The sequence below is a fragment of the Girardinichthys multiradiatus genome, chromosome 12, assembly GCF_021462225.1.
Source record: "Girardinichthys multiradiatus isolate DD_20200921_A chromosome 12, DD_fGirMul_XY1, whole genome shotgun sequence".
NCBI classification, from domain to species: domain Eukaryota; kingdom Metazoa; phylum Chordata; class Actinopteri; order Cyprinodontiformes; family Goodeidae; genus Girardinichthys; species Girardinichthys multiradiatus.
Window position 1 is genome coordinate 39,016,957 of NC_061805.1, and position 12,086 is coordinate 39,029,042.

At 39.7% G+C, this 12,086-nt stretch overlaps 1 protein-coding gene across 2 annotated transcripts; it reads left to right on the plus strand.

The window, feature by feature from the left end:
* The first annotated feature begins 1,521 nt into the window (after positions 1-1,521).
* entpd4 (ectonucleoside triphosphate diphosphohydrolase 4) lies at positions 1,522-8,999 on the plus strand. 2 transcript variants are annotated; one of them, XM_047380300.1, is made up of 13 exons: positions 1,522-1,643; positions 2,042-2,140; positions 2,483-2,680; positions 2,755-2,960; positions 3,154-3,304; positions 3,396-3,499; positions 3,624-3,683; positions 4,900-5,054; positions 6,384-6,550; positions 6,662-6,986; positions 7,272-7,357; positions 7,452-7,613; positions 8,041-8,999. In XM_047380300.1, exons 2-13 carry the CDS (start codon positions 2,133-2,135, stop codon positions 8,273-8,275), a joined length of 1,857 nt encoding a protein of 618 aa, XP_047236256.1. In that variant the 5' UTR covers positions 1,522-1,643; positions 2,042-2,132; the 3' UTR covers positions 8,276-8,999. The 2 variants fall into 2 exon arrangements, with proteins under 2 accessions (XP_047236256.1, XP_047236257.1); XM_047380301.1 differs by having other exon boundaries at positions 4,900-5,030.
* The last annotated feature ends 3,087 nt before the right edge of the window (positions 9,000-12,086 follow it).

Consider the following 12,086-nt stretch of genomic DNA (forward strand, 5'->3'; position numbering starts at 1 on the left):
GTTGAGTGGCATTTATCATCCGGTTCTCCAGGGCACAGTTCAATATAGAGCAGTCATCAGTGTGGGATTTGGCCAGAGGACATCCACTTCTATGCCTTTCCAGTCTCTTTATTTATGTTGCAACCTGCAGATCTGTAACCCTCTAAACTAGGTGGCCACTTCCGTCTGAGAACATCCTATTTGAAACCTTTCAATGGTACTTCTGATCAGTTGTTAGGTGTTGTCTTGGTCTTACAACGCCTGTTGTAAATGTAGTAGTTAAGCTCCTTGTTAGAAAACAGCAAGTTGAGCAAAAACTACAAAAAAATTGAACCGTTGGTCATGTGCCTTTAAAAGTTTAGAGGTTACATTGGGTTCACCTGCAAAGGTTGTAGTGCATTTTAGTTTCATCCTGAAATTTCACCTGAAAGCTGGATATCACTTACTTTTTGTAAGAAGGGTATATCCATATTAAAGCTTTTGCATTTAGTCTTACTACTATTCTCTTCCCTACATAACTAATTTACTATACTTTATTTGAACAAATAGTTTGCATTCCAACTTTGTGTATCAGTTAATGCCTCCAGGTCATTTTAAAGTGGGAATTTAATGTTATATATGTCAACCCATGTGTCAGAGACAAGGCACAAGGACAAACGTATAAAAAAATATTCTGTTTAATTTTTCCCATAAAAATAGTTAACAAAGGTCCATGAAAAATGAAATACCTCAAGAAAATAGATAAAAGGGCCCAAAAATGAAATGTCAACTAAGACAGAGTTATTTGAATCTCTCACAATTTTAATGAGGGCTGCACGGTGGGGCAGTTGGTAGCACTGTTGCCTTGCAGCAAGAAGGTCCTGGGTTCGATTCCCAGCCTGGGGTTTTTCTGCATGGAGTTTGCATGTTCTCCCCGTGGGTTCTCACCAGGTACTCCGGCTTCCTCCCACAGTCCAAAGACATGCCTGTTAGGTTAATTGGTCACTCTAAATTGCCCTTAGGTGTATGACTGAGTGTGTCATGGTTGTTTGTGTGTTGCCCTGCGATGGACTGGCGACCTGTCCAGGGTGTACAGCACCAGCTCCCCCGTGACCCACTATGGAATAAGCGGTAGAAAATGACTGATAGACAATTTTAATGAATCCATTACATTATAAAAATACACATATTTTTAAAGTACGTTTAAAGTTTCTGTTGGCATGCAACTGGACAACAGTAGTAGGGATTTTCTCATCTGTTTTTAAACTTCATAAAAATCGCTGGAACGGTTTGTGCCTGCACGGTTTCTATATTTCCTGTTCGACACAAGCGCCCTTCGAACGTGCGCTTCTTTTTCGCTTGAATGTGACGGACCTGACAGCGAAACACATCTCGACTAGAGACCGCGGGGGGCAAAATATAAAAAACATATAGTGATAGTAGATTTGTAAAATAATTATGCACTGCCTTTGTTTCAAGCCATAAACTTCCTATAGGCTGTTTAATATACAGACAGTTTATTTCTAATTTGCGCCCGACCGAACGTCGGTACACGCGGACGTTAAAACCAAACGCACCTTGTACACGTTACACGTCATAAGACAGAGCAGTACCGGTCGTTTAATGTAAGTTAGCCAGTCTAGATAGCGTCTAGATGATGTTTCCGGGAAAAACCGGTTTTCTTCGTGAGTATCTATTAATCTAACATGATCTACTAACATATAAAATCATTGCCGTTAAAGTTACGGTCAGTTTATTTGACAAATATCGGCCCTTCTCCATGCTGTTGCTTCTTTTACTGTAACCTACGACACTTTGCACAGAAATTAAAACGTCTGCGTTATCTGACATTAACCGTTGCTTTCTTCAGATTTAAACGTGTTGCTTTCAATCCCCTTTCCATTAAGAGTTTTCATTTTCTTCAGCAGCTCAAAAGTATACATTTACGCCGATTTATGATCGAGAAAAGGCTGAGTACGCCGGTCAGAGCAGTTCAATGTGCCAGTGGGCCTTTCCACAGCTGAAAGCTCTGTCCAGTTGTTGGTGAAGGATTTTAAGTTTTTACTGCACCTCCTTCTTGAAGGTCATCATGATGGGTGAATCAGGGATATAGGAGCAGCGGAGTCTGCTTCCCTGAGAAGACTGATGAATAAATCAAGAGGAAAATCTGCACCATGGGAAGGTATATTTGCAGGATTGTTGTCTATTTTGTTTTGTTTTTTACTAAAAAGCTACATACTGTGTGTGTATTCACAACCCCTCACGTTACAATCACAAATCTATTCAAATTTTTGTAAAGACTATGTTATGTGAAGACATAATCCATGCTTTACGCATTTTCTCAACTATACATTACAATGTGTTGTTTTTTTCCTTAAAATACCAATAAAATACACTGAATTATCTGGTTGCAAAGCCACATAATGTTGAAAAGCTCAATGGACATGAATACAGTTGCAAGAAACTATATCTGTATTACCCAGACGCACAGTGTTAAGGCTCTTGTGTTTTTATTTGTGGACAGAATCGGCTTTTCATGCCTTTTCCCAGCATCGTGGCACTTCAGCCTGCCATCTCAGGTTCTTCCTCGGCTTCTGACTCCTTCCCTCAGACAGCTGCTCTTCATCGGCCTGGTGCCCTGCCTCATAGGACTGCTCTACCTGCTCCTTGTAGCCGTAAAGACACGCACCAGCTGGATTGGAGAAGAAAACCCTTTCCACAGGTACAGCTGGTTACTCTCGTGTGAATCTCCTACAGCTGCTATTAAGTTAATCTTAAATATTTCTCACTCAAAAGGCACCTGGCTAGAGTTACTGACCTGGATACAACAGATACAAGCAATCCCAACCTGAACTACGGCCTGGTGGTGGACTGTGGCAGCAGTGGCTCCAGGTTATTTGTATACTGTTGGCCCCGGCACAACGGTAATCCCCGTGAACTGCTGGACATACGGCAAATGCGAGATCAACACCGCAAACCAGTGGTCATGAAGATCAAGCCTGGTAAGAAGATTTTTGATCAACTTCTTAAAGGAGAAACCATAAATATATCACCACTTACTTTAAGAAAGTACTGTACCAAATGCAGCTTCATAGCATAAAACAAGTGACTGTTTTTTTTTATATATATATATATATATATATATATATACTTGGAGTAAAAAATATTTTTCTTCTTAATGTATTTTTACTTGAGGTATTGCTGAATTGGCTAAAACACCCGAGAAGGCCAGCGACTACATTGATCCACTTCTAAGCTTTGCAGCTCAACACATTCCCAAACATAAGCACCAGGAAACACCCCTGTACATCCTGTGCACAGCTGGGATGAGAATCCTACCAGAAAGGTAAAAATGGGATTACTGGAAATCATGATGTGACAGCAATAAAGGAAAGATAATGATTTTAATTTTTTTGAGTTTTTGTGTTTTATCTCAGTCAACAAGAAGCCATTCTTGAAGATCTGCGCACAGATATCCCTGTTCACTTCAACTTCCTCTTCTCTGATTCCCATGTGGAGGTTATTTCTGGAAAACAAGAAGGTAAGCTTAGGAATTCTAGAGCTATATTTTATTTTAACATCAGTACAGCTTTAAATATACACAAACATTTGTCCAATAACCCAATAATAATACTGTTTATTACATTTGTTGTTTTGTGTTTTAGGTGTCTATGCATGGATCGGAATAAACTTTGTCCTTGGAAGGTTTAACCATCCTCACAATGGTGAGGACTTACTGAAGTGTACCATTTATACGACAGTTTCCTGAGCCCATTATTTAGAGTTGCACCGCTCAAGGTGGCAGCATGTTGGAGTAGCTTTGTTACTTTGATTCTGATATATTCTGGTTTAAGAATTCTAATTCCTCTTGTTGTGGATAAAAAATTATTTTGTTTGGATGATTATCCTCTCCGGTATTGAATGCTGTGCAGCTGGAAAGATTTTTTTCTGATACATTTTTACTTTTGGACATTTATTACGTTGCATAGCCATAGCAACAAGGGAGCAGCTGATTAATATCTCAAAAGCTCAATACTACTAATAATAATACTTCAACTACAACCCCAAATTCCCGATGAGTTGAAAAGGAAACGCCGTGGATGCAGAGCAGGATCAAAGAGAAGAGAGAGAAGGAAGAAGTCGAACTCTTCCTTCTATTATGATGGGAAATGTGAGATTGTTGGGAAACAAGTTGGATGAACTCCAAGCCCTTCCAAGGACCCAGCCAGAGTATCGGAAATACAGTCCTAAATGTGACTAAAACAAAGCAGATGATTGTAGATTTTAAGAAAAACAGGAATAGGTCAAACACTATTTCCATCATGGGAGAAGAAGTGGAGGTGGTGGAGGAGTATAAATACCTCGGTGTTCACCTGGACAACAGACTAGAGTGGCGACGCAACTGTGAAGCCATCTACAAGAAGGGACAGAGCAAACTGTACTTCTTGAGGAAGCTTAGGTCCTTTGGTGTTTGCAGCAAGATGCTGCATATCTTCTATAAGTCTGTTGTGGAAAGTGTGATCTCTTCTGACATCATCTTCTGGGGAAGCAGCATCAAAGCCAGGGACTTGAAAAAGCTCAACAAGCTGATAAAGAAGGCTGGCTCTGTTCTGGGGACTCCTCTGGAACCTCTGGAGATCAAAGACGGATTCTTCATAAAATGAAGAACATTATGGAGACCCCTGATCATCCTCTTCATGAGACTGTCCTACAACAACAGACTGTCTTCAGTCAGAGGCTTCTTCAGATCTGCTGTAAGACGGAGCGCTACAGGAGATCCTTCCTGCCCACAGCCATCAACATCTACAACGGCTCTTTGAAGAAACCTTCATAATATGAGCTTTAACAACATTTAATTTCCCTTTGGGATGAATAAAGTATTTTTTGAATAACACAGCTTTGCAGTCTGACATCCCGTCTCTCCACTGTTTATTTTCCCAGATGGAGAAGATGTGGTGGAGGTACATGTTCCAGGCAGCGATCAGCATGAAGCGCTGATGAGGAAAAGGACAGCCGGTGTCCTGGATATGGGTGGTGTCTCCACACAGATTGCGTATGAAGTGCCCAAAACTGTAAGCTTTGCCTCTCCACAACAGGTTATTATCCACAACCTATTCTGTTCTTGTTTTGTCTTTGTCGGCTTATCCTTTGTTTTTCTCCCTCCTTCCTATCATTGTCATTCCTTGGTAAAACCTCTATGAACCATTTTCTCCTGTGGAGATGATCTGCTCTCCATCCATCACTGTTGAAAGCATACTGTAAAGTTGTTCCATGACCAACACCCCCCCCCCCCATCCATCCATCCATCCATCCATCAACTCTGACCTGCTTTGCTGTCCTTGCTGAAGAGAAGTATCCCCACAGCATGATCGACCACCACCCTGTTTCTCAGTGGGGGTGGTGTGTTCAGATTCATTGTGAGGTGTTAGTACGAGGCAACACGGTGTTTTGCTTGTAAGCCAAAAAGGTCAGCGTTGGTCTTATCTTACAAGAGAACGTTCTTCCACATGTTTTGATGTGTCCCCTACATGGCTTATGACAACCTACAAATGGGGCCTGTTACGCTTTTCGTTTAGCCATGTTTTTTATCAGTCTATAAAGGCCGAATTTGTAGTGTGCGAATAGAACTGTAACAACATTAAATTTCCCTTTGCGATTAACACAGTATTTTTGAATTTGAATTGAATCTATGCAGCTCCTCCAGAGTTACCATGATCCTCTTAGCTGCTTCTCTGATCAATGCTCTCCTTCCCTAGCCGGTCAGTTTAGGTCTGGGGTCTTTATAATCCAAAGAGCCATTTTTGCCCTCAGTCCAGCTAAATAAAACTCGTTTAGAGCCACTGATGTTACATGACCTGTTTGAAAAAGACAACTTAGAATTTTAAAGGATATTTGTTGCCATTTTTGATAAATCTGTTTTATTTCTATGTATGGGGTTTAAATAAAAAAAACAAACATCAAACTTTTGCAAAAAGAGGAAGGATAGATTTTTTTCCCAAGGCATGTTGATAATTGTGGAACATGACATGGAAAACTAGATCTAAAAACATTACTGGTACTTTTATTATCATTCTGTTGTGGGAATTCAGTGCAGTTATTCCAAAAAAAACAAACAGAATAACTTCTAAAACCTTGTTTTATAATTTATGGTGTATATTAGTTGGTTCTTTATCATTTCTACCCAAAGTTGTGGAAAGTCCAAAGAGCCACTTGCGGCTCCAAAGCCACAGGTTGCATACCCCTGGTTTGGGTGGACGGGCATTTCTTGGAAACTTTGAAAAAAGGAGGTGCAGTAGAATGCACTACTTCGTGTTGGTTTACCACATTACATCCCATAGAAATCTTGGAGTTCATGGTTGTAAAACAACAAATTGCAGAAACATTTAAACGGTATGATATCTTATGCTCACTTGTGTCTTCCACAGGAGGAAATGGCCAAATACTTACTTGCAGAATTCAACTTGGGATGTGATGCACACGTCACTGATCACGTTTATCGCATTTACGTGTCCACCTTTCTGGGTTTCGGAGGAAACGCTGCGCGCCATAGATACGAGGAGAGCCTCATCAGAAACACTGCTGCTCGAAACAAGTGAGAGCTTGTTCTATCACCTTTCAGCTGCGGCGGAAGGTTTTTGAGTATTTGGTGTTTAGACCTGCAAGTATTAGTAGTAGTAACACCTTGTTTTATTGACCTTTCCAGGCTATTAGGTGAGCATGTTGGTGAGACAGCAGAGTCTCCCCTCCTGGACCCTTGTCTTCCCACAGACCTGCAGGATGAGATCGGACCGTCTACTCAGAGGCTCCACCTTCGGGGGACGGGAGACTTCGATGAGTGCAGACAGATTCTCCAGCCGTTCCTCAACAGAACCAATGAATCCCAAACCTCCCTCAGTGGCATCTTCCAGCCAACAATTGACTACAGCAACAGCCAGTTTTATGGCTTTTCAGAGTTCTACTACTGCATGGAGGATGTGCTGCGTATGGGTGGGGATTACAATGCTTCTAAATATGCCCAGGCTGCCAAGGTAAACACTATGGGAAAATTTATTTATAGTCTCTAAAAATCACAAAAGGTTGCGTCTTTTATGCTCATGTCTTTTAAAGGTTGCAGCTTTAATCCTGGTAGAGAAATAGGTCAATAGGTACATTTACGTTGGAACAGTTATTCATGTCTTGTATAGAATACCTTATCATTAAATTAATAGATAAATTAGGTATTAAAAAGGGTTGATTTAATGCTCCTCTGTGTCCAATTGCCTCAATATTCATATGTTTACATTGATAACCCTGTTGAGCCTTACCATTTACAGGGCTACTGCGCCACCCAGTGGAAGACACTGAAGGAACGCTTTGACTCCGGTCTTTATGCCTCACATGCAGATTTTCACCGGCTCAAGTAAGTCACAGACACATTTATCAGATGGCTACTGATGCCCAATTACCTGCCAGTCATAAAAACAGGCTCACGGTTGGCTTTATTCTATCTGCAGGTACCAGTGTTTTAAATCTGCATGGATGTATGAAGTTTTGCACACAGGTTTCTCCTTCCCAACCAATTACAAAAACCTGAAGACAGCCTTACTGGTCTATGATAAGGAGGTCCAGTGGACTCTGGGAGCTATTCTTTATAGAACACGGTTTCTCCCTTTGAGGTAAGATAGAATGTCTCTTACATTTGTCCCACTCTTAGTTTTGATGCTTATCTCGGTGATGTAATTTTTATCTCCTGAAATCCAGTCTGGATGAGCCAGTTTTTCACCAAATCTAAACAAATAGCCAGTTAATCCACAGAGCTGCCTGTAATAACAGTTCTTACCTTACACACGTGAGAAGATAAGTGCTTGGCTGGCAACAGAGATAAATTTAAGAAGAAATTAAGAAAAATATAGTCTTTGTTGAATCTTGGAAATAAGATTCAGCTCAGTTGGAATAGGAGATGACAAGTTGTTTGAATAATGACTCTAGAAATCTGAAGAAAATCTGGGACAGAGTAAACGGCCTGTAAAGACATGTTTTTGATGTCCACACAGAATATTCTTGGTCCAAATTTACTTGTGGCATTTTTGTTTTTTCTTCCAGGGACATCCAACAGGACAGTCTGAAAGGAGCACACTCTCACTGGCGACACAGCTTCTCCTTCGTCAACAACCACTACTTGTTCCTGATGTGTTTCTTTATCGTGTTGCTCTCCATTTTACTGTACTTACTGAGGCTTCGCCGCATCCATCGGCGTGTGGCGCAGCGATACACTCCCTCCTCTGTGCCGTGGTTGGAAGAGGGCCTCGGCTCACCCTCTCTCCCAATCGATCTCTAAACCTTGGGAAGCACGAACAGATTTATGACTTTCCCAAGTTAGACTTCACTTTAGACTCATTTTATAGAGGATGCGAAAAGCATACTATTGCTGTTGATGTTATTTTGCCTTCAGGTGTCTTACTTTTATTTTTTTATTTTTTATAGTGACCAACACAAAATCACACAGCTTTCTAGTTAACTCACACCCTAATAGTTAGACCACACTGGACAAATATATCATAGAGACATTACATTTGTTTGTGTTTTTGCCTTTCTTTTTGCCTTTTTATGTGCTTTTATTTAGTTTTGTTTTACCTTATTTTTTATTCTTTCTCATAGTTAAGTAGAAAAAGCACTTTCTACAGAAACCTCTCCACGACATTGGAAGCACTTTTCACTGCAGTCAAACTGCATGGCCAAGATGAAGCAATTAGTTGGGTGTATTTATCCCTAAACCTTCCTGCATATTTATGTCGGAAAATATGAAGCCTTTAACAGCTGTAATAGTGCAATAAATGTCTTGTCACTGCTGGGGAAATTCTTGAAAACCCGTCTGCCCTCTTAACAAGAGAATCAATCCCCCTGCTGAAACTATTGCTTGACTCTTTGTTTGGTATTGTTAGTTGTATTTAATTGAGGCTTCATTTTCAGAAGCCAATATATCTCTATTGTGAGGAAATTGTAAAACAGAGCATGTGTTCTGTTATTTAAATAAAAATGGTCTATTAAATTGTTTCCACAGATGAGTGTGAAATAACTGTGACACTTATTTCATGAGAAGGAAATTGGGCTAATTAGGATGTGTACATATCGTTAAAAGCAGGTGGTTGCATGTAGCCTTTTTTCCTCATTGTCTGACATTAAATCAGACTATTGTCCTTTAATGTTTTAAGTCAGTTAGGATTGCCAAAATTATTTCTTATTTGTTAAATGCAAGAATGAGTGAGATAGGTTTTTCATATTGAAAAGTCTACATATGTTTCATTAGTAATTGGTAGAACTGACTTTTAAACTATCTGACTTTGGTCAGATCTTTTGTTTTATCCTTTCACACGGTAATAGGTCTGTTCTTTGTGACACAACTGCTGTGGCGGCTTTATCCGACCAAATAATATGTTTCCAAATATGAAGATATTTGTCCCCAAGTTCATTTGTGAAGTAAAAACTGTCTGTTTATATGTTACTTTTGGGAAAAGTGGCTTCTTAATTGCCGAGTGGCATTTCAGCCCATGGCGATACAGAACTCCTGGCTGTTTTCTTTTTATTTTATCATAATGGCACAAATGTGCCTTTCATAAATTGTAAAAAAAAAAACTCCAGGCTAAAACTCTTTTAGTTCACATATACTGTGGTTGTGGTGTCATTGTTTGTGTTATCTTAAACCACACTGAAACAACCGGCTTTCAGATATATTTATGCAAATATGCTTTATCAACATGCCTACTGACTGCAGTATGGCTTGTGGGAAGAGCCCACAAAGAGAGAATTGTATACTCTAAACAAAATAAGTTTCAAGTTGGGTATTTTGGCCAATAGACAGCTAACAAACTTAAAGAAACAATGGCTTGCAAAATCCCAAAGGACTGTCTTCATATCACAAATAGGAAGATGCATTTCCCAAGACAGCATTGAAAGACACGACTAATAAACGGTAAATTGTTAACAGAAGTGCAATACTTCTCGTTCAAAAGCTGGAACTAAGGCATAAATGTGGCATATCGTTGTTTTTTTTTATTACACTTTGATCTCAATTCAGGCTGTTTTATGTGAATGTCCACATGATTTGCAGCCATAGTGATGTTTGCTGAGCAGTTTGAGTTGCAGAGGCTTTCAGGTAAGTGGGTTTGAATGATTTTGCTTAATTCTCATTGCTTTCTTTACTAAATTCAATTCAAATTTGCATTTAGGAATGAATGTAGGGTTTGGAATAGTAGTGGATGAGTGTTTGCTGAAGAAGGACGAATATTAATGCTGTATGATTGATTAATTGATGATTGATTAAGGTTACAAAGAGTTAATTTATTTAAAGCAAGTTCATTTAAATAACAGTATAAATATGTTCTTAAAAAGCATCAGAGAGCAAAATCACACTTGAAGATGACATTCAGGTTATTTTTATTTTTCCAAAAAGGAGTGGGATGAAGCAGCCACTTATTAAACCCCCATCTCAGCTCAAACTATCACCTTGTCAGCATAATATAGTATAATGTAATATACTGCTCAAATAAATTAAAGGAACCCTTTGAAAACATATTACATCTCAGTTGGAAAAAAATCTGTGAAGTACCTCACAATGGATCTACGGATTTCATCTTGATACCTAATGTCATTGTTAATCCTGTACAGGTATGTGCATCCCTTCATGGATATGCCTCCCCAGACCAACACTGACCCACCACTAAACTCATCACGCTGGACATTGTTGCAGGGAGCATAAGGTTCACTTCAGCTTCTCCAGACTCTTGCACATCTGTCACATCAGCTCAAAGTGAACCTTTTCTCATCTGTGAAAGAACGGTGCTAGTGCCGAACATGCCAATTTCCATGTTTTCTATTAAATGCCAGTCGAGCTCCACGGTGCTGGGCAGAGAGCACAAGGCCTACTAGTGGATGTCGAGCCCTCAAGCCTCCCTCAACAAGGGTCAGAGACATTCACACCAGTGAATTGCTGGATGTCACTTTGTAGGGCTCTGACAGTACTCATCCTGTTCCTCCTTGCACAAAGGAGCAGATACTGGTTCTGCTGATGGGTGGAGGACCTCTGATGGCCCTGTCCAGCTCTCCAACAGTAATCTCCTGGAATCTGCTGGAATCTCCTCCATGGTCTTGAGACTGTGCTGGGAGACACAGCAAACCTTTGGGCAATGTCACAAATTGATGTGCCATCCTGGTGGAGCTGGACTGCCTGTGCAAGTTCTGTAGGGTCCAGGTATCACCTCATGCTACCAGTAGTGACACTGACCCTGGTCAAATGCAAAACTACTGAAAAGATGTAAAAGAAAATTAGGAGGGAAACATGTCGGTGGCCTCCACCTGCAAAACCATTCCTGCTTTTGAGTTTGTTTCATTGTTGCCCATTTAGTGCACCTGTTGTTAAAATCATTAAGACCTAAACAGCTGACACTTATTAACCCCATATAATGTAATAAAATAAAATATAATATACCCTTTATAAATACTATTCCCTTGTACTGTGTTTTATACTGCGGCATGCTGCAACATTGCTTGAAGATAAACCTTCCTGGAAGCAAAAACACAAGTCCTCTTAATTTTTCTGCACTCTTTGCATTTTAACATTCATAATGCCCCTCATTCTATCGTGCTGCATGTGTAAAACTATCTGCAATCTGCAGATTTCTTCTGTTTAACATTTTATGGATTAATTGGCAATTTGTCTGTTTAGTGTTACCCTTAAATGTTTCTCATCATCAAGTGAATTTTTTCAAAGCACCATTTACACCCACCCTAATTCTCACTGAGTGAAGTTTGTTAAATGGCATTAGAGTTATTTCTAGCTTTGTAGCTTACTTGAATTCTTTGAAAAGTAAATAAGATCATAGAAATGTAACTGTTTTGACTGTAACAACGCGTTTGTACAAAACCAATATCCAGCTGCAGGAATGGTGAGTATTGCCTTTTCGGACAATAAAAAGTATATGTAAATATGTTGCTCATATTTTGGAGTTTTGTTGTCAGTTTTCCGACTAATCTTAAGTAGTCTATCAGTAGATTTCAATTAACCGTAGTTACTCAGAAGAAACCACCCCTTGTAGATAGGGCATTTTATAGAAAATAATTCTCCATGGTGTTAATGAACACATGCTATCCGA

Excerpts from the sequence above, each read along its gene's own strand:
- entpd4 (XM_047380300.1), top strand. Across the intron at positions 2,961-3,153 it reads GGTCATGAAGATCAAGCCTG|GTATTGCTGAATTGGCTAAA; the intron begins GTAAGAAGATTT and ends TTTTTACTTGAG. Across the intron at positions 3,684-4,899 it reads GTTTAACCATCCTCACAATG|ATGGAGAAGATGTGGTGGAG; the intron begins GTGAGGACTTAC and ends TTATTTTCCCAG.